The following is a 22507-nucleotide window of genomic DNA, read 5'->3' on the forward strand; positions in this document are numbered from 1 at the left end:
GACAAATTCATGGAGGACAAGGCTATCAATGGTGACTAGTCCTGATGTCTATATGCTACCTCCAGTATCCGAGGCAGTATGCCTATATAGACCAGTTGCTGGGGAACATGAGCAAGAGAGTGCTGTTGCGCTCACGTCCTGCTTGTGGGTTTCTTGTGGGCAGCTGGCTGGCCACTGTGGGCACAGAATGCTGGACTAGATGGACCCATGGTTTGATCCAGCTTGACTCTTCTTATGCTCTTATTCCTGGTGTAAAGCATCAAGGCTGCAAGCCTATACACACTTCCCTGGGAGTAAGCCAATGAGGCTTACATCTGAGTAGGATTGCATTGCACATCTCAGGGAAATACATTGTGCAATGTCTACTCAGAAGGAAGCCTCACTGAATTCAATGGGACTTACTCCCAGGGAAATGTGTATAGGATTACAACCTAAGCGCTGTAATAGAAAGATACTGACAAACTTGCTACTGTTTTGCATTTTTTAAGTACACAGTCTATTGATTTGATACAGGCTTTTATTTTTAAAAAAGACATTTTGTTGTGCAGATACAATGTACTAGATTGCATAGTTCTTGGTACATTAACAGAAATATACTTAAAACATTTCTCTTTTGTTACAGGATTTTAAAAAAGCTAACAGTTAAACCAGCTGTTGCTCTTCATTACACCAATCACTCTCTTAGTATTCAGATCAAACTTCCACTGCCTGGCCCCATAGAAAAAATAGAAGAATCCTAGAAATAAAGGAGATTGCATTATTCTAGCAGGTTTATATTACTGAACATTGGCATCAAAACAGGAGAGTCAATGTGCCATAGATTTCCTCCCAAATACTTTTGGGAATCCGTTTGACCAACAACACACTTAGGGCATAATCCAGTCCTGTGTGGATGCAGCACCTCTGTACAGAACAATTGCTGTGGGGCTTAGCAAGGGCCAGTTTCTCTCCTTCATGTGGCACTTCTGTTATAGAGAACATGCCAGGGTCTCTGGGGAATGGATAGTCTGTACACAACTCTCGTATCCTTATCCAGGGATCAGGCCCATAGACACAAATTTGCATTAAACCTGCATGCTGATCTATACCAACTCTCCTTCAATTCATTTTCCCCCAAATATTCCCTCACCAATTATTTTCCCAAGAGATCCTGCTCCTATTCAATTAATTAATTACCCCATTCATCACCCCAAACCACCTAATCTTTTCCCAAATTAATATTTTACCCAGTAACCCAGATAAGTCACCCAAATCAATTTCACCCAAGTTCCCCAGCTCTTACCCCAAATTGATTCCTCTCCCCAATACACTAATTTCCCCTTTCCCCCCAGCTAGAAAGAGAGAGAGACAGACAGACAGATCTAAGGCTTGGCAAACACCTTCCCTTACTTCTGTCAGACTATTCTTCCAAACAAAGGTGGGAGACAGATTATCCCTCCCCCCCACCAACACAAACACATCTGAGCATTCCCAACTGCATTCCCAACCAGGCAGTGATTCATCCCATCTTCCTGGCACAGCCTATTAAAAGACTAGGGAGTGGGCATGCTGCAAACCTCTGAATTTAGTTTTATTTTTACAGGATCCTGGCCTAGTCTTACATTTGATCCAGGGATCCAGGTTTAAAACAAATTCTGGTAAGTTTCATAACAAACCAGCTTCAAGCCTTGCCTTATGAAACTGGCTTGTTAAATAAACCAGAGTTTGTTTTAAACTAAGATCCCTGGTTCAAATGTAATGCTAAGCTAGGATTCTATAAAAGTGAATCTAAACTCTGCTGAAGTTATCTTCCTGGCTGTATGGGAGGAGGTGAGAAGAGGGGGAGTGCACAATGCTCTGCTCAGGTTCATCCACATAGGACTAAGCTATGGTTTAGCATAACAGACGAACATAGTCATTTTCTCTCTCTCTCTCTCTCTCCCCCTCCCCCAGACTTCTCGCTCCCCCAGACTTCTAAGTTATTGCTATGGTTGTTACAGTCTGAAGTGCCTGTCTTCAGAATGTCCAGATACAGGCAATTGTTGATGGATTTAGAAGACCAGTTCCCACCTACCCCAAATGTGTGGTGATGTTTGCAGTTAACGTGTGAAGGTGTCTGAAGGAGGGCAAGCCTGGCAGATTTTGATGCCATCAAGTTGTCAGAATCAGGTAGCATGGTGTCATGAAAAAGAATCATGAATCTGAAAAGAACCACCATGCATCGGGTCTTTTCAGATTCCCTGAATTGTATTACAGAGTGATAGGCAAGCTGCTATGAGAGACAGACAGAGAGAGAGAGATTGTGGGGTGGGATGATCATCCAGCTCCATGATCCAGGTCCCTAACCTGCACTGTTTGATGCAGAAACTCAATTTACCCCTTACCATGATGCTGAAAAACAGCATCAACCTTCTGGCCAATTGCAGGAAAATCATCCCTTATTTTTCTTGGGTTGTCCTCATCCATAGATTGACTGTTCTCATCATACCTGAATAGCGTAATTTGAGGAAATGAATTGATTCACATTAGGTGCTGAATTTCAAATGAAAGACATATCCTATAGCATTTTGAAAATTTATGTGTTAGCAAATAGGACCTTTTTTGCCTCTGCTCATTTTTTGCCTCAGTAGCACAAGCACCTCCCACCCCCTCAACCAAAACATGGAGAGGTCACTGATATTCATCAAAAACAACCCTTTTTGACAGAGATCAGAGCATACTGTTATCCATATCCAACACATTGCATTCTGGAATAGCATGAGAGATTTCAAATATCAGTCCTCCCACAGACATACATTAATGATCTGGATGGAAAGCTAAGTGCACTAACACTATCTACAACAACAAGAAAAGTAGAAAGTACGTCACTGGTGGATGATGTACACCAAGGACAAGCAACCTGGTGCATACTACAGCTCCACCCCTGGCTTGCCCGCCCTGACTTAAATGGCATTTAAAGAACCATTTCTGCCTACATGATCCTGCCTGCCAACTTAGATAATCAGGAGAGGCTTCTGATAGTCCCACCACCATCAGCTGTTCTGTTGGTGAGCATGCAGGAGAAGGCCTTCTCTATAAGTGATGTCCAGGAACAGGAACTCCTTGTCCAGTTTGGGTCCCTCCATGATGGTGTTCAGATGCCAGGCAAAGACATAAGAACATAAGGAAAGCCATGCTGGATCAGACCAAGTGTCTATCTCACCCAGCATTCTGTTTCAACAGCACCCAACCAGCTGCCTGTGGGAAACCCACAAGTAAGACATGAGTGAAACAGCACCCTCCTCCCCATGTTCCCCAGCAACTGGTGTATATGGGCATACTGTCTCTGATGCTGGAGGTAGCAAATAGCCATCAGGACTAGTAGCCACTGATAGCCCTCTCTTCCATGAATTTGTCTCATCCCCTTTTAGCACCATCCCAACTGGTGGCCATCACTTGGGGTAGCAAATTCCATAGTTTAACTATGTGCTGTGTCAAGCACTAGTTCATTTCATCTGTCCTGAATCTCCCACCAATCAGCTTCATGGGATGACCCCAAGTTCTAGTATTAAGAAGAGGATTCTGTTTCAGTGTGCTTGTGGAAAATCTCATTTCTGAGCCCTACCCCTTCTTAAATTGTTCTATTTGCAGATTGTTTTCTTTGTTTCTTATTGTTTGTAACCTATGTTGACTGCAAGCTTCCTTAGGCATTTGTTGCATATGATGAAAAGATGGCATGTAAATATCTTGAATGAATGAAAGTAAACACATTTCACCATATCAATGCAGGGGAAAGTAATGTGAAGTGTCTCCTTGTTTTATGTTTAGATTGTACTGATGTTTGCATACAAGTCCTAGATTTTTGAGTGTATTAAAAGATTACTCTTTTTTCATATTTCCCTTTTTTGGCAGTACATGCTAATCCCCTCAAAGCTTCTCAGAAGACAAAAGGCATGTTCTGTAAGGATGTATGAGAAATGTTTTTGTTTTTACCCAGTTCATACCTTTTGGACTTGGATGCAAGCTGTGGTTGAAGCCTGTCCATTTCCGAGCTTGCAATGTGACTTGCAGACCCAAAAAAGGCATTCAACAGCATGCATACATTTGAAAAATGTGCATTAAAATGCATACTTTTGAAAAATACCAACATATTAATTTTAATCAATGGGAGAAGAATGTGCATACTTCAAAGGTGCACACAATTGATGCACACCTTTTGAAAAAATATGCAAAAAATAAGAATGAATTTTTATGCAAAATGAAAAAAAACGCTTGGAATTAGATACGGACTCAAGTCAGAATGAGCTTCAAGATGGAATTTGGAGAACTTCTGTGAGCTCAGGTGTTGCTGATTCACACATCCCTAATGATTTCTCACTGTGTACAGGCAAAGCACCTGTGCATGGAGAGATCCCAATAAGGCTCAATGGAGCCCCATTTCTCCCCTCGCACCACTCTCTCAGTACGTACAGGATAGTGCACAAGTAACTTACCAGGGCAATCTAGAGAGTACTCCCCATGATAGCCCATTGTGCTGCCTGCAGATGCGTGTTTCAAAGAAGACCTTACCTCCAATACTGGTTTCCAACAAAGAAATAGGTTTTTCCAGTATTTTTATCAAAAACAGCAGCATCAATTTTCTTAACGTTCTGTGGAAAGCCCAAATTGTCAATGGTTTTGGGGTAGCCAGGCTGCATCTGAAACCCACTAATGACCCAGAAGCGATTATCTGTTCAAAATGAAAAAAAGTGTTGTCAAAGAGTTGTTGATTTCATTTCATTGGCCCTACCTAGGTATATTTCTTTCCTGCAGATCAGTGTGAGCTCAATGCACTGTTTCCAGCGCTAGCCAGCAGAGCCAATGGTGTGGAATGATGGGCACCGAAGGCCAAAACATCTGGAGGGCCTCATGTCACCCACCCCTGCTCTAGAGCATCCTCCACCAACCTGGTACCCACCAGTTGTGTTGGATTACAGACCCTATTATTACCAGCTCTGGGATGATGGGAGCTGTAATCCAACACATCTAGGGGGTGCTAGGTTGGCAAAGGATGCTCTAGAGCAGGGGAGCACAACCTGTATCCCCTAAGGCTTTTAGTGTGGCCCCCATGGTGCCCTGACCCTCCTACCACCACTGAATTCCCCCCACCTGTATTCTCTACTCCTTCCCCCAGAGATGCTCACACAGATAGCTCTTTCCCTGCCACTGCCAGCAGCGCTGAAGGAGCAATTTCTATCAGGATTGCTGGGATGTGTGTGCACGTGTGCGTGCAGCCCCCAGCCCGCATCACATGTGGCCCTCAGAGCCAAAAAGGTTATACACCCCTTGTTTTAGAGCAATGGTTTTCAAAATTTCTACCTTCAGGGAACCGGTTTTCCAAACCAACTTGCCTGCTAGGGAGTAGAAATCTCCACAAAATTCTCCTGAGGCAGGCTTGGAGAAGAACTTCAGGAACTTGTCAAGCCCACCTCAAAATGGAAGATTTACAAGCCCCAGAATTCTTGTCCAGCTTGGAAGGAAATCAGAGATGGAGAGGAATTCCCAGCCCCTCTACCCAGTAGCTGCCCCCGCAACTAAATCTGAAGAAGAACATAAGAGCCTTGCTGGATCAGACCAAATCATCTAGTCCAGCATTCTGTTCACACAGTGGCCAACCAGCTACCCACAGGAAGCCCACAAGCAGGCCATGAGTGCAAAAGCACCCTCCTGCCCATGTTCCCCAGCAACTGGTCTACCTCCTCTGATACTGGAGGTAGCATAGAGCCATCAGGGCTAGTAGCCATTGGTAGTCTTCTGTACTTCCTGCACTCAGTAAAGCTATTAGCCAGTCTGAGAAGGTAATGAAAGGAGGAAAAAGCCTCCCTCTCTTCTCAGCACAGCTTTGCTGTTGTTGCTGCTGGTTTTACTGTTGGTCTTTATTGCCGTTTTTATTATTGTTGATTTTTAATGCTTTTTTTATTGTGCTTCTGTTTTTTATCACTTTTAATATCTTAATGCTTTTCTTGTGTTTTAATACGTTTTACTGTTGTAAGCACCTTGGGAGGGCTTTTGACCTGAAAGGTGGCCAAGAAATATTTTAAATAAATAAAATAAATAAATTTGCTCCTGTTATGTGACGGGAAGGGGGAATTATGTTAGGAGGATGGCAGGTGGCGGCTGGAAGGGGGTAACATCCTTCTGAGCCTTCGGTTGGCTTGGGAATTTTTTTTCCAATAGAAGCTTTGGAGAGAGTGTTGGAGAGCTTGTCCATCTCCCCTGAAGAATTGCTGAGTATCCTTGTGTGCTACTGAGGATTTTGGTAAACTTTCTGGTGCACTGTTGGGCTGGGCCAAGGGCAGCAGTTTGCAGTGACCCCTGCGCTGGGTACCAGGAGCCATGGTGTGATATTCATAAGAACATAAGAAGAGCCCTGCTGGATCAGACCAAGGGTCCATCTAGTCCAGCATTCTGTTCACACAGTGGCCAACCAGCTGTCGGAGGAAAACCCAGAAGCAGGACACGAGTGCAACTCCAGGAATTTGTCTACCCCCCTTTTAAAGCCATCCAAGTTGGTGGCCATCACTACATCTTGTGGTAGCGAATTCCATGGTTCAGCTCTGTGCTGTGTGAAGAAGTCCTTTGTTTAATCTGTGCTGTACATACCTGTACATACAGGTAGTACTTGCTACCTGTTAGTAGTGAGGACTGAAAGGTAACTCAGAATCAGAGGGCAACCCAAGACACAGAGTCAAGAACCAAGCCAGAAGAGAGATCCAGAGGACAAGCAAGGAGGCAGGATCAAGAGTAGCTAAGAATACACGAAAGCCTTGTGCTTAAGCAAGGCTCAGCTGCAACAGGAAGTCCTTTATAAATGCCTTCCTGCCCTGAAGGAGTCAATGGCTAGCCTGGTGGGCGGAGTCAGCCCACCTCCTGAAGGTAATTCATCGAGAAGCTGCCACCAGTAGTTCAATGGTTTACCACACGAGGGAGCTACACACAAATCCAGCAGCTCCTGACAAGCTAGGGATGTACGAGACTGACTTACCTTTCGTGGATTATGTTGATGGTGGGGGGGGGAGGCGCTCCGTTCCTCCCCCTGGAATCCTCGAACGGCCAGCTGTGCTCTGCGGCAGCTCCGCGGAGCAGCTGGCCAGGCCCGGCCCGGCCAGAGCCGTCCGCGGCCGGATTTCCGGCCGTGGAGGGCTCTGGGTAAAAAAACCCAAAACAACAACAACCGTGTATGCAAATGGCGGCGGCTACGGCCGACGCCATTTGCGTTCCTTCTTTTTGGCCGTCTTAATCTACGTAAATATTTACATAGACTATGACGGCGAAAATCAAGGGGAACGCAAATAGGGTAGCGGGTGCTATTTGCGTCCCTTCTTCATTCACCGTTTTAGCCTACGTAAAATAAAACAGCGAATCAAAAGGGGACGCAAATAGCGCCCGCTACGCTATTTGCGTTCCCCTTGATTTTCGCCGTCATAGTCTATGTAAATATTTACGTAGATTAAGACGGTAAAAAGAAGGAACGCAAATGGCGGCAGCCGTAGCAGCTGCCATTTGTGTATGCATTATTTTTTTTTTAAACCCACCCCCAACCATGATAGGCTACGTAAAGATTTACGTAGCCTATCACATCTTTTTTTTCTTTTTTTTTAAACCTAGCCATGATAGGCTACATAAATCTTTACGTAGCCTATCATGTCTTTTTTTTTTTTTCACAAGGCTGGAAATGGTGGCGGCGGCAGCCGGTCGGAAGACCAGCCGCTGCTGCTGCCGCCGCCGGAGCTGCTGCCAGAGCTGCCGCCGCCCGGAAGATCCGCCCCAGGTGAGTCTCGTCCTGGAGGGGATCCGCGGGCGGTGGTGGCGGGGGGGTGGAAGGCTGTTCTGCCACAGATTTCGGGGGACCGAATGCACTGGCATTCGGCCTCACCGAGATCCGTGGCGGAATTCTCTGACATCCCTATGACAAGCACATAGTGGAGGCTGGAGGCTCCAATGTCAGTGGGGTGGTGAATCTGCTCTGGGTTTCAGTCAGAACCAGTCTGAACTCTAAAGGAGCTAACCAAGGTGCAACTGGTTCTAACTGAAACCTGGAATGGATTCACCACTCCATTGACATCAGAGCCACCAGCCTCCACTGCAAGCACACACGTAGTGGCTTCATTCACACAAATGCTAAGCCATGGTTTATGTCAGTCTTCCCTAACCTGGTGCCATCCAGATGGTTTGGACTACAAATCCCAGGATTCCTGACCATTGGCCACACTGGCTGGGGCTAATAGAGGCTGAACATCTGGAGGGTACCAGGTTGGGAAAGTTGGTTTATGCTAACCATGGTCTGTTGCTTTAGACATGAATTGTCTTGCAGATGAGCAAACAAAACCTCAGCTTATTTTATCTACTTCCAGTTTATTTCTCTCTCGCAGATTTTGCCAACCTTCAGAGCACGCTCATTTTCAGGCTGCTCTTGCTGGGTACCTCTGTTCCGGGATAGATAGCAGGGGAAAACAAGCCAGGGAGAATCTGAGACTCTGGGTTCAGACATCGCAACAAGCCTTAGTTGAAACAAGCTGGAAAGCCAACAACAAAGCATGGGTTGTATTTGTGGTTTTTGGTGGTTAACAAACCGTAGCCTGTTTGCTAGGATAGGTTCAGATACAACAACAAGCCAGATTTCAACAAACCAAACCATGGTTTAGGATTATGTGTGAAATGGGCATATGGGGCCTCACCGTCAACCGACACCAACTAAATTTGCATCCTAGACCACACCCAACTCTTTCCTGTAGCCACACATTTCAGAGGAAGATCGGTAGAGAAGAATCAGCTGAATTCAGGAAAGCTTGTCCACTATTACTGATCTAATTATGAATCTCTGATAACTTTCTGATAAATCCAAAGAGTGTCTAGAACCTACCAATACTCAAGAGTAGAAGAATCCCCCAAAACCACTAATTTAAACCATACAAACAATCATTTCTTACCTTTGAAAAAGAGAACTTGATCATTCATATTTTCATAAGCTGCCTGGATGTCAGATGGTAGGGAAGGCCAAAAGGTAGAAATTGATTCAAGATCAACTTCAGAGTTACTAGGGTACACTCTCCAGAGCTGCCTGAAATTAATGGAACATAGATTGTGTTACAAAGAATTAATACAAGAAAAAATGGATGGACAACACAGATGCTTTGTGCTATTATAAGCTGGCATGACTGGCTCCCAGCCGGGATATTAAGGACTCCTCTTAGCAAAACGTATCAATGAATCTAATGTATTTGAATGGCCTGGATGATACTTAGAATGTTCATGCAATTACTTTGGATAAGCAAGAACATCAAAATTAGGCTTAGAATGTTCATGCAATTAATTTGGATAAGCAAGAACATTAAAATTAGGCTTACATTAAATTACATTAAATTAAATTAGTCTTGTAGTTATAGATGGGGGAAGACAAGGAACATAGGGCATTTTCAGCACAATTCTATGCATGTTTACTCAGATGTAAGCCCCACTATCTTCAGTGGGGAATTTCTCCTGGTAAGTGTGTGTAAGATTACAGGCTTTGAGAAGTAAGGCCTAGCTCACAGGGATTCTCTCTGTATGCAATTTTCAGCTAAAAAATCTAGAACGGCCTTCCCCAATCAGGTGCCCTCCAGATGTGTTGGACTGCAACTCCCATCATTCCCAGCCACGATGGCATGCTGTCTGGGAATGGTGGGAATTGCAGTCCAACTCATCTGGAGGGCACCAGATTGGGAAGGCTGATCTAAAATCTATCTCGTGTAGGGATGGCCATCGCAGGGAAATCTGGCCTTTTTTGGCCTCACCGGATTTCCCTGGAGTCCTCAGCTCAGCTTGCCTTAATGAGCCAAGCCACAGGCTTTTCCCTGAAATTTGGGAACTTTCTCAGCCCACCCCCCTTTAAATTGCCATTTATTATTATTTGTTATTTATTTCATTTCTATACCGCCCAATGCCTGAAGCTCTCTGGGCGGTTCACAACAAATCACACGCAGAAAAAAATATGAACTACAACATTAAAACTTTATGCAACATTACCACGTCACAATAAAACATAGTCTAAAAATTGTTGAACATACAAAACATAAAAGACAATTTAGGGAGCAATCCTACCGGGATAGGTGGCTGCCTGCAGACTCGAAGGTGACTGCCTATCCAATGCAGGGCAGGAGAAGTGCGGAGGGGATCATTCCCTCCACGCTTCAGCCTCCCTGCATTTGCAGCTAGACAGCCCATTTTGGCTGTCTAGCTGTGGGAAGTTGGAGCGGGGGAAGTGGCGGCCAGATGACATATTGGATGTGTTGTACGGCCTTTTTGAGTTCCCCACCCTGGCACGCCCCCAGGAACTCCCTGTTTTCACCGCTCCGCACTCCTCTTTGGAGAGCGGAGCCGTTCCGTGTGGCCTACAAGGTAGTATGGGAGGGGTTGAAGGTTGGTTCTCAGGGAACCGATCTCAGAGTACAGGCTTTGAGGTCGGTTCCCGGGAATCAACCTATCCTATGGCCATCTAGCCACTGACTAGCAACGATAGGATTGCACCCTTAAATAGCTAAAAACAATTACAGTACATTTAAATAACAGACTTTTTCAAGACAGCTGACATAAGTGTCCCATATGCCATGTGTAGCTGCAATTTGCATAATTTGTGCAAATCCTGGCTGTAATTTGCTTAATTTTGCACAAACGGCAGGTGCAATTTGCACAAATTAAGTAAACAACAGCCAACGTTTGCATAAATTACACAAATTGTGGCTGCAGGAATTGTGGGAATAACCCCCCCCCCCCCGTGAGTTGGCCTGACTCGATAAAGATCAAGTCACACCAGCTTGCGGGTAAGCGAGGCAGAGTCTGGGGAGCCCAGCTGCTGAAAGCTCAGTGAACTTCACCCCCTAGATGGATTCCTCCAACATCCCTAATCATGTGTTATACAGTGGCTAAGAATGTGAGCCAGGCAATCTCTCAATCAAATCTTGCCTCTGTCACGAACTCACTTAGGCTCAGTTCATCTTCAATATTGGGGGAAAAACTGATATAATGTTTAACAAAGTACATGGAGCGCATGGAATGCATTATATAAATGCTACTGATCTATCGTCAGTGTCACTTGGCTAGTTTTGACACACACATATTCTAGCGTGGGACCAAGAATCAGAATGAGGGATGGGGCCACACAGAAAGGAGCAGGCTTGACCCTTAGTGGCCAGAGTGGCCAATGGCAAGCCAGAAACATAGTCCCCACCCAGTGTCATGTGAGTGGAGGAATACCATCTACTCCTTAAAGGAGGAGTATAGTACTGTATTCAGGGGCTCAGTTACAGTAAGAGCAAAATCTGCCCTCCTGACAGTGGGTGGCTGAATTACATCTCCTTACAGTATTCACACACACACACACACACACACACACACACACACACACACACACGATATGACAGGCTTTTGCTGCTAAGAAGAAGATGAATCTTTACAACTGTTCATCTGTTGGTCAATCAATCTAAAGCGAGCAGGAAATCAGGATAATTATTTAGGCAGTGGGGAAAGTACAATCCTCCATTTTTAACAGAGACCAGAGTGTTTTGCAGTGTTGTGCTTACCTGCCCTTCAAAAATATGATTTCTCTTCGCAATGTAGTGATGGCATCAAATGATATCTTAGGATCACAAGACTTGGGCAATGTTGGTTTCACTGGCTTATTTGATGGATTGAGTGATGGTCCTAAAATAAGCAGATTATGAGGAATAGTTTAACCTCTTGCTAACAAAAATACACCAGAAGTATATTTTCATTATAATAATATTAGCAACATTTTTTCCCACCTGTCCTCCAAGGAGCTCAAGGTAGCACACATGGGTTTTCTCTCCCTCCCCCGCTCATTATTTTATCTTCACAACAGCCCTGTGAGGTAGGTTATCGTGAGAGATAATGACTGGTCCAAGATAGGGATGGGAGAACCAGAGACCTTCAATTCAGTTCAGCCTACTCCCATTTTTGTTTGCAACCTGTTTCTTGGTTCATTCAAACAGGTAAAGCTATGCATTTTTCAAAAGCTGTGCATTTTTCAAAAGCTGTGCATCGTTAAGGTGCACATTTTGTGAAGTTGAATGCAAGTTTGGGGATTTGTGAACATTTTCAGAGAACATGCGCTCCTACTCACATCTGTGTTCGGGGCTGCAAATGGGGCATTTTGAGGGGGATTTGCGAACTGAAATGAAATTCTCATACATCTCTAATCCAAGACCACCCAGTGAGCTTCATTGTGGGGGGTTGAACCTGGGCTTTATCCTGTCACCCAATTTGCAGGCAAATAAGTGCCCAGGACTGGGCAGCTGCAGTAGCACCACCAATGGACCCTAGGGTCTAGCATAAACAATCTAGTCCATTGCACCAACCAAGCAATGTGTGTTCAGGTGCTACTATGCTGAGTCCACAACAGCCCCTTCTTCCAGATGAGTTGCTGCAGCCATGTGAATCAACCCTATATTGCAAGCTGCAATTGTCCCATTTGGCTCACGCAATACGCTACAGTTAGGGATGGGTGAGAATTCACTTCAGTTCATTTTTGGCCAGAATTTATCCAATGTGTACCTCTGGGAACCAAACGCAGACCGGAATGCAATCTGTGGTGTGACGTCCACACATGTCCAAGCTTGTGATGCAATTTATGCATCAACAAAAAGTGCATTTGAAAAATGTGCATGAGAAATGTGTACATTTGAAAATGTATACAACGCTCTTGAGTCAATAGGAGAAAATGCGTATATTTAAAAAATGTGCACAATTGATTAATACAATTCGAAAAATGTGCATAAAAATATGTACATATTTTCACGTGGAACCCTCCCCACTGCCCCTGCCCACCATGTGCACAATCTAATATGGACATGAGTTGGAACAAACATCGAGGTGGAAATCAGACAACCTCAACAAGCTCGGGTTTTGCTGGTTCACATATCCCTAACTACAGTTGCTACTGTGACTGCAGACGCCGTACAGCCCGACCAAGAAGCCCTCTTCTAAGTCTGGAAGCTTCACAATACACAAACATCCCTTCACTACCCAGAAAGGCTCCCCGCTCATGAGGGGAAGCACATTCGTGTGCACATCTTTTTGCCTACCTAGAGCTCCTCTGCTCATCAGAATTGAGGTCTGCACAGGGATAATTCTGAGCACCAATCAGTACTCAGAGGTTAGGGTTAGGTTGTGTTATAATAACAGAAATACTGAATTTTTGCTATATACTGGACTCTTTTATAATTTAGTTCTTGATTATTATTTTGTTACCAGTCTTTTTTGATGACTTCTCTCTTCTTACCATAGATGGCCTGAATGCCATCAATGTCATCTTGGGAGAGTGGGAAATCGATGGGGTCATTCAGGGGTTTATAATTGGGGAACATCAGTGCTCTTGGGTCACCAGAATGCGCAAGACCAAGTGCATGGCCAATCTCGTGAGCAGCAACCAGCCACAAGTCAAATTCTAAATAAATAAATGTACAAAGACAGGTTACACATAAACCCTGATGAGTACTCAGAACTAAGTTCCACTGAGTTCCATGGGGCTTATTGTCAAGAAGGTGTGCATAGGATTGCTTCACCATTGTCATTTGGGAGCTTACATGGAGAAAAAACAAATGTTTAATACATGTATATAATACATAACAGAACTTCCTGAGGATTTGCATTCCGGTATAATCTTTCACCTATGCAAGGGATGCTTTACAAATTCTCAAGTTTCAAATTTTAAAGTGGACTCTGCTGCCTTATAGAGAAATCCTGAGTGGGCAGACCTACCACGTCATCCCCAGCCCTAACTTCACATTGACCAGGGCAGAAGGAAGTGGCAATTTTGCTAGGCTATCCATGTATTTACAATCCCTACTCACCCCCTGCAACAGCAAATAAGGTGGATTAGATACACTACTCGTCGAGGGCTGCTGTAGCTTAGGGATGTTGGAGAAACCTGCAACAGAATCAAATGAGCTTGGATTTCTGGGAATCTGACCATCAGATTCCACAGTGGAGCAGCTTTTCCTGAGTTGCATGGATTGTGCGGACTTATGGACAGTTTTTTTTTAACTTTCCAGAATTTTATGCAAATTTAGTTGTAGAAAAATATGTACGATAAAAAAAAATCATCTGAAAATGCACATTTCCCCCATAGGCTAAAGCATAAAATGTGCATGTGTGGGGGAGTGGGGCATCTGGGGGGATTTGTGCATGTTTGCAAGTGTGGATTTGTGCAAATACGATTTTGCACAAACTTGGGAAACTGGAAAAAATCTGATTCTGCCCACAAGTAGACAATGGCACGAAAGACACCTGACAATCTGCAAAACAAAATCTGCACATCCCTAGTGTAGCTTATTGGGCCTGTCTAGAGGAAGGGAGTACTTTTTGATCCAGTGAATCCAAACCTGGCTCCTCTCTGCCCCCTCCCATGGAACATCCCATTTCAGGGCTTTCCAGTTGCTACCTCCGCTGGCAGGAGAACTCGTTGCTGGCAGCTTTCTGCCCAGCCAGGCGCAGCAGGGGGTTCCACTGTGGCAGAACCCCTACCGGTGGTGCTTGTCTCTGCCAATGGAGGTCAGTGGAGAGGCACCAGTGCATCATCCTAACCTGCTCCAGCCATCAACATCAAGGGCTTAGGATTGTGATGTAACTGAATTTTCATTAGAATGAGAAACTAGGTGTCAGGGATGAGTCCCAGCCCTTTCAGATGTCTGACAGTTCCGATTCTGACTCAAAGTTAGAACTGCTAGATCAAAGCATGGGGGAGGGACACTCCCTAGAGTGCCTAGAGGCTGGGAGAGATTCCTCCGAAAGCCTTGACAAACAGATGGTCCAGGCTCAGTCCCTGTCCCCTCCTCCACCGTAGGAACTCAAGTTTCCAAGGAGGAGGAGGAAGAGGGGTGTGACTTGAGAGGTGCTAGGGCATGTTGCAAGGCTAAGTGGGAAAAGTTAGGGACAGGGCTCAGATGCTCCTTCAGGATAACCACTCTTGGAAGCCAGTGTAGGAGGGAGCCACCCTAAGGGAGGGGCATCACTGCGAAGCAAGCTTGGCTGGGAGGTTCACACCCAAGCTGCCGGCAACTGTTCTACCCTCTGGTTCATCTCCTCTGCTTAGAGATTGTTGATTAGTTGTTTAGGGCCTGGGGCAGTCTGACTTTCCTTGAATCTGCATTTGTAGAGAGGCTAGTCTCTAGCAGAATGAAATCATATTAGCCTGAAGCTTTTGTCTCTTTGTGGTGTTGATTGCAAAGAGAAAGAACGATTCATTTCTGACACTAGGGTTCTCTCATGTATGTTTCACTTCAGGGTTTCTCAAATCTTGAAGTAGGGATGGCGGAGAATTTCTCCACGAATCTCTGGGAGGCCAAATGCCAACGCATTCGGCCCCCTGAAATTGTTGGGGAAATTCTCCCCCCCGCCCCCTCCCCGGGATGGGACTTACCTCCTTCGAACATCCCTCTCGGCGGCGGGTCCCAGCGGCGTCTCGGCGGCGTTTCGGTGGTGACGGGGGTGGTGGCCAGTCTTCTGACCGGCTGCCGCCACCGCCATTACAAAGTAAAGTAAACAAATAAACAAACAAACAAACACGTGATAGGCTACGTAAAAATTTACGTAGCCTATCACGGCTAGATTTTCAAAGTCAGCCATGATAGGCTATGTGTATCGTTACATAGCCTATCACGGCTGACTTCGAAAAAAAAAAAGCGTGTACGCAAATGGCGTCGCCCACGGGTGCCGCCATTTGTGTTCCTTATTTGGGCACGGGTAGTCTACATAAAGATTTACGTAGACTACGGCGAAAATAAAGATAGCGTTGCCCTTATTTTCGTCGTAGTCTACGTAAATCTTTACGTAGACTACCTGTGCCCAAATAAGGAATGCAAATGGCGGCGCCCATGGGCGCCGCCATTTGCATACGCGCTTTTTTTTCTTCAAAGTCAGTCGTGATAGGCTACGTAACGATATACATAGCCTATCACAGCTGACTTTCGTCCATCCTTATCTTGAAGGGAGAAAAGATCTTCCTTGGATCCTCTAGGGCAGCCTTTGCCAACCTGGTGCCTTCCAGATGTGTTGAACTACAAACTCCCTGAGCCAGCCACATAGTCCAACACATCTGGAGGACACCAGGTTGAGGAAAACTGCCTTAGGGTTTACCTTTTGCTTCCTAGGGCTGGGTGGTAAAATAGCACCCCCCGGCCAGCTCTTGTAGGCAAGAATAGCTGAAAAGAAGGGTGTTCTTCCTTGCCACCAGCTTCGTCATGTTGCATAGGCACTGACTGTATCTTTTTTTTTTTAAACTTTAAATAACAGCTGTGCAGGGGACCAATCAGGGTTCCACACATATCGAATCATCAAGATATTTCAAAAGACATAACAGCGGCTCCATAAGAACCTGGAATCCAAGTATGCACTCTAAACAAAAAAGAACTTCCTTCCAGGGGAGGGGGGGGGGAGGAAAGGTGCTATTATTAACGTATTTAAACTAGCGTTCCCAGAATGCCACAATATAGCTTTTCTTCAGTACAAAGATTATTTATATTTGCCACCCTGTAACAAAAGGGTCTTTGGGTAGCACATGAAGTAAAATGCTTCCTTGTATCTGCTTTGTTTATTGTGATAAAACAGCTTCTCCACTACCGTCGTCACCTCCCAAAAATAAAAATAAAATCAAGCTTGCACTAACCTATTGTTTCAATAAGGGACACTTCTCCAACTTACCAATAGTGGTGTAGTGGCGGGGGAACGCAGGGGAGCGTGGCTCCGGGGCTTTTTTCAGAGCAGGAGTGACGACATCATCAGTCAGAGTTCCATGGTAATTGTCAGCTCTTCCTTGTTCTGCCAAGTGAATGAGGTGATAACGAGGCTTTCAAGTCTGACTACTGTTTGTGACAGATTAGCATAGAGGAAGCCAGAGAATGAGGACAAGAATCAAGCAGAGACTGCATAGGTCTTTCCTTCCTTTGATGGGCTTCTTACTCAACGTTAGTGATAGGTATGGCGACACTTCTTTGTAGGATTGCTTGCATTTCTAATGAAAAGCTGAAAGTTTGCTTTTCAGCCAACTGAAGATATTTTGTAAAAGCTCAATGTGTTTTTATTAAGGGTCTAATCCTATGCATGTTTAGATAGAAAAAAAGTCCTGCAACTCCCACAATGCTGGCTAGGGATCGCTGGGAGTTATAGGACTTTTTTCTGCCCAAACATGCATAGGATTGGGCCCAAATAGTTTTTATGCAGTCCAAAAAAGTAGGCGTCGCTGTGTTCAGTGGCGCTTACTCCAAGGGAACATTTGCTTGCAGCCATGCTGACCCTATTAAGATGGGTATAGTGCTGTATACTGCTGCTGTGTGGCATGTGTGTTATGCACAGTCAAAGTTATTCGTTGTTTATTAACGTTTATATACCACCTTATCTGCTAAAAAGCTATCAAGGTGGTGTGCAACAAAACTATAAAACCTTAAAACAATAAAAACAAGAACATTAAAAACAGTAAAAACCTTAACACCTTAGAACTACAGATTTTACAAAGCTAAATTGAAAAGTTGCATCTCTACACCCTTTCTGAAGGCCAAGAAAGTGGGGGCCAATCATAATTCTTAAGGGAGTGCATTCCATAGTTTGGTAGCAACACAGGAGAAAACCCTTTCCTGTATGCCTGACAAACAGGCTTCTCCTACAAATCCTAATAGGCAGCTTCATAGTGAGACAGGTGGTCCTTAGATAACCTTCAAACCCCTTAATAGCTTAGGACCAGGCTAAAGCCATTTAGGGCTTTGAACTGCACCTAATTTGAAGGCAATTGGCAACCAGTGCAAGTCTTTCAGGACAGGTATAATATGGTACTGATATCATTAGCAGCCCAGCTGCCTCAGTTTGCACCAATGGAAGCTTCCGGACACTCTTCAGGGCTGGAGTGCATTGGAATAGTTTAAACCAGGCTGGAATAGAGGCTGGTGGCTCCAATGTCAGTGAGGCATTGAACCACCTCTGGGTTTCAGTCAGAACAAGTCAGAACTCTAATGGAGCTATCCAAGGTGCCGAACCCATTTTAGATCTAGGGATAGCACCTTGGATAGCTCCTTAGACTGGTTCTGACTGAAACCTGGAGCGGATTCACTGCTCTACTGACATCGGAGCCTGTGGAAACACCTTGGATGGATCCTTTAGAGTTCTGACTGGTTCGACTGTAACCTGGAGCTGTAACCTTCACCACCCCACTGACACTGGACTCACTGGAGGCATTCAAGACGAGGCTGGACAGCCATCTGTCGGGGATGCTCTGACTTGGATTCCTGCATTGAGCAGGGGGTTGGACTCGATGGCCTTGTAGGCCCCTTCCAACCCTACTGTTCTATGATTCTATGGAGGCTGCAGGAGCACCTTGGATAGATTCTTTAGGGTTCTGACTGAAACCCGGAGCGGATTCACCACCCCACTGACATCAAAGTCACCAGCCTCCACTGGTCTAAACGTGATGTAACCAAGGCATGGATAACTGTTGCTAAGTCAGATGGGTTCAGAAAGGGTCGCAGCTGGCGCACCAACTGTAACTGTGCAAACGCACTCCTTGCCGCTGCCACCACCTGAAGATCCAGGGGCAGAGTAAGAAGGAGTCCTTGTGTAACCCATGCTTCAGTTGTTGCTCCCAGCGTTGACAGAAGAATGGTAAATCTAGCCTGCCCGTGTTTCCTGGCACTGGGTGGGGTTATTGCCCTCCCCCCTCTCTTTCCAGAACCAGCTATTGGAGCATGCTCAGTAAGCGCTCTCCTGGGTGGGCTGGCTTCCTTCAGAAGACCCCAGCAGCCCAGCCTTGCTCAAGAAGAGGAAGCTGCTCCAGAGAGAAGGGCCGCAGACTCTATGTTATTCACAGGCCTGCTTTGCTCGTTTTTCGGATACAAGCAACTAAGAATGAAGATGTAGACTGCTGCACAAGAAAACTGCAGCAACTATATAAGGACTGCAAGCGCATTGTTTTTCTTCTTCTTCTGTGCACCCTGTTAACAGCTGAAGGAAACTGTGACTTCTTTGCTGCAATGGAGCAATAGCAACCAGACTGTCAATAATATAAAGAGTATTACTATCACTTGACTGTGTATTACTGTTCTGTGTACCAATGAGAATTATTTCTTTTATTTCCATATACGTTTAAGCTTTATCTCTGTTGTTGTTTCTTTTCTTTGTTATTGCAAATATGGATGGCAATCACACTGTCAGAACAGACTGAACCTGCCCACTTCTCCTATCTACTGCAGAGATATTGTGGGTGATACTCGCACGCCAAAATGTACCACTATAACATTGCTTACCGCCTAAGTTGGCAATCCATTTTTCATCCTCATCGAGGTGGACGTTTCCACGGAGGGGATGCCCTGGGGGGAAAGCATGTCCGAGGACTCCCAGAGGCCCATCAAAATGCCGAGGGCAATGAGGATGCACTAAGCAGTGACATAGGAGGACTCATTATAATAATAATAATATTATAATAATATAATATAATATAATATAATATAATAATTATAATTATAGTAATGCAGGGGTGTGGAACCTCTTTCAATCTGAGGGCCAATTTCCATTTTGGAGCAGGTCTTGGGGGCTGCATTCCAGGGGTGGGTGGGACCAAAGGAAAAAGGGGGCAGAGCCAAAATACCAGCATATTTTTACTGGAAGCTCTTACTGCCAGTCACCAAGCCACAGGGGAGGAATTTCAACCATCTAGGATTGGGAAAAAAACTGCACAAAAGCCGGGCAACCATCTAATGATCAGTATTCAGGGAAAAGGGGGCGTGGCCAGGGAAAAGGGTGTGGCCATCTGGGGACCCCCAGAGGGCTGGATTTGGCCTCTGGGCCTGAGGTTCTGCCCCCCTCCATAGTCATGCATGGAGCTCAATGAATCTTAAGACTGCAGTAATAGTAACGTGCCTCTAGTTGCAAACTGAATTGTTATATCTGCTCTCCCCTTACGAACCCTGCTGAAAGTCAGAGGAGTCACTGCACTCCAAACCTCAAAGGCCTTTTGGATGGAGGTGTCCACATCAGCTTGTTTCATATCAGGTGTGTAATTCACAATCCTGAAAGGGGGAAAAAAAATGCAGGAAAAGGTTCACCCTCGTCGCTGTTGTCATTATCGCCATTGTTGTCATTATCGCCATTAGCGATGTGCACTTCAATTACACGGTGTTGCAATCCAGCCAGAGAACATTAGTGATTGGGTGGATTAGACATGTAATCAATCAATCAATCAATCAAAATGTGATAAAAAACAGAGATCAGGAGGCGGACTGGAGGAAGTTGCCACATTGCTTTTGATTCCTGCCAGATGTTACCTTTGACCAGTTCCAGAATATGAACCCAGTTTACACAACTGTTTGTTTAATTAAATGTGGTGAATTTCAGCTGATTCCCCACTGCTGATGCCCCATTTTGTTCCAGTTAATTGGTTTTGTAAATGTTCCAATTTGCAATTTACCAAGTCCTGATACAGCCCACATTTCAAAGATTCCCCAGGATTAATCACCTGTTCCTGCACGTGTTTAGTCAGAAGCAAGCCCCATTGAGTTCAATTTACCCCCAAGTAAATGTGCAGAAGGGAGAGTCTAACCACAGTGATCCATGCACTGGTAACCTCATGATTAGACTTCTGTAATGTGTTCTGTGTGGGGCTGCCCTTGGGTGTGGTTCAGAAGCTGCAGCTAGCACAGAATGCAGCACCTAGGGTACTCACTGGGCCACCCAGCCATGCTCACGTAACATCCATGTTCAAAGAACTGCACTGGCTGCCTATTAGCTACTGAGCCAAGCCACATACAAGGTTATGTTACTGTCATACAAAGCCCTAAACAACTTGGGACCAGGATACCTAGCAGACTGCCTTCCCTTACACATACCCAGGTGACCTTTAAGATTGTTAGAGGAGACCTTGCTGGTCATTCTGAAACTAACAGAATGTCACCATGTAATACCCCGACTTCTCAGTGGTTGCACCCACCCCTTGGAAACCCCTCCTCTGTGCCATTTGGGAGGCAGAAAATGTGGCATGTTTCAAATACCTCCTGAAAACACACTTGTCCACCCAGGCTTTCCCTGGCTTGTAATTGAATTAATCCATCTTCCTGCTCCTTGTATTGGTCTGTACTACTATTGTAACTGGAATTGTTTTCAATACTGTATTTTAAATGTGACTTTAATATGTATATGTGAACCATGTAGGGATGTTATTATATTTAGTGGTATATAAATACCATAAACAAACAACAAACAAACAAACACATATTGCGGCCTTATTGCTCAACACACACAAAAGCCATGGACTAATTTACTGCATCCATTCCCAAACGCATGAATGCATGGATTGCATGACAAGTTACACCTGCAGGGAGTCCCGCTTCTACACAACTATTAAAAGTGCAGGAGATCTGTCCTCTTTTTCACCTGGCCACCCTAACAGCTTGGATTTGAGTGATGACAAAAGTCTGCTGCCTGGTAACCAGAGAGGGCTGGTCTGGAGGCAGAGGCAAAGTCCCTTCCATCGGTGTCGCTGTTCCTGGAAGAATCATAGAATCATAGAATCATAGAATAGTAGGGTTGGAAGGGGCCTACAAGGCCATCGAGTCCAACCCCCTGCTCAATGCAGGAATCCAAGTCAGAGCATCCCTGACAAATGGCTGTCCAGCCTCATCTTGAAGGCCTCCAGTGTGGGAGAGCCCACCACCTCCCCAGGTAATTGGTTCCATTGCCGTATTGCTCTGACACTCAGGAAGTTTTTCCTGATGTTCAGTCGGAATCTGGCTTCCTGTAACTTGAGCCCATTATTCCGTGTCCTGCACTCTGGGATGATCAAGAAGAGATCCTGGCCTTCTTCTCTGTGACAACCTTTCAAGTACTTGAAGAGCGCTATCATATCTCCCCTCAGTCTTCTCTTCTCAAGGCTAAGCATGCCAAGTTCTTTCAGTCTCTCTTCATAGGGCTTTGTTTCCAGTCCACTGATCATCTTGCCCTCCTCTGAACCCTCTCCAGCTTGTCTGCATCCTTCTTAAAGTGTGGTGCCCAGAACTGGACACAGTACTCCAGATGAGGCCTAACCAGTGCTGAGTAGAGGGGAACTAGTACTTCCCGGGATTTGGAAGCGATGCTTCTATGAATGCAGCCCAAAAGAGCATTTGCCTTTTTTGCAGCCACATCACATTGTTGGCTCATATTCAGCTTGTGATCGACGACAATTCCAAGATCCTTCTCGCTCGTAGTGTGGTTGAGCCACGTATCCCCCATCTTGTAACTGTGCATTTGGTTTCTTTTTCCTAGGTGCAGAACTTGGCATTTGTCCCTATTAAATGCCATTCTGTTGTTTTCTGCCCAGCACTCCAGTCTATCCAGATCACTTTGAATTTTGTTTCTGTCTTCCAAAGTATTAGCTATCCCTCCCAATTTTGTGTCATCTGCAAATTTGATCAGCATTCCCTGCACCTCCTCCTCCAAGTCATTAATAAAAATATTGAAGAGCACTGGGCCCAGGACTGAGCCCTGCGGTACCCCACTC

General features: G+C 45.2%; 1 protein-coding gene across 1 annotated transcript in view; it reads right to left on the reverse strand.

Annotated features, from left to right (window-relative positions):
* Positions 1–275: 275 nt before the first annotated feature.
* LOC146349446 (matrix metalloproteinase-27-like) overlaps positions 276–22507 on the reverse strand; it is a 29696-nt gene continuing 7464 nt past the window's right edge. Inside the window, exons 3-11 of the mRNA XM_084842671.1 lie at positions 19894–20042; positions 19281–19409; positions 16693–16809; positions 13274–13438; positions 11556–11676; positions 8928–9058; positions 4528–4687; positions 2364–2467; positions 276–736 (exon numbers count right to left, since the gene is read on the reverse strand). Of these exons, the coding sequence (XP_084698797.1) occupies positions 636–736; positions 2364–2467; positions 4528–4687; positions 8928–9058; positions 11556–11676; positions 13274–13438; positions 16693–16809; positions 19281–19409; positions 19894–20042 (1177 nt within the window). The 3' untranslated portion in view covers positions 276–635. The remainder of the gene's footprint in view (positions 737–2363; positions 2468–4527; positions 4688–8927; positions 9059–11555; positions 11677–13273; positions 13439–16692; positions 16810–19280; positions 19410–19893; positions 20043–22507) is intronic.

The sequence above is a fragment of the Heloderma suspectum genome, chromosome 3 (genome assembly GCF_057233095.1).
Source record: "Heloderma suspectum isolate Gila_16-S chromosome 3, 16-S_ref, whole genome shotgun sequence".
Taxonomy (NCBI): domain Eukaryota; kingdom Metazoa; phylum Chordata; class Lepidosauria; order Squamata; family Helodermatidae; genus Heloderma; species Heloderma suspectum.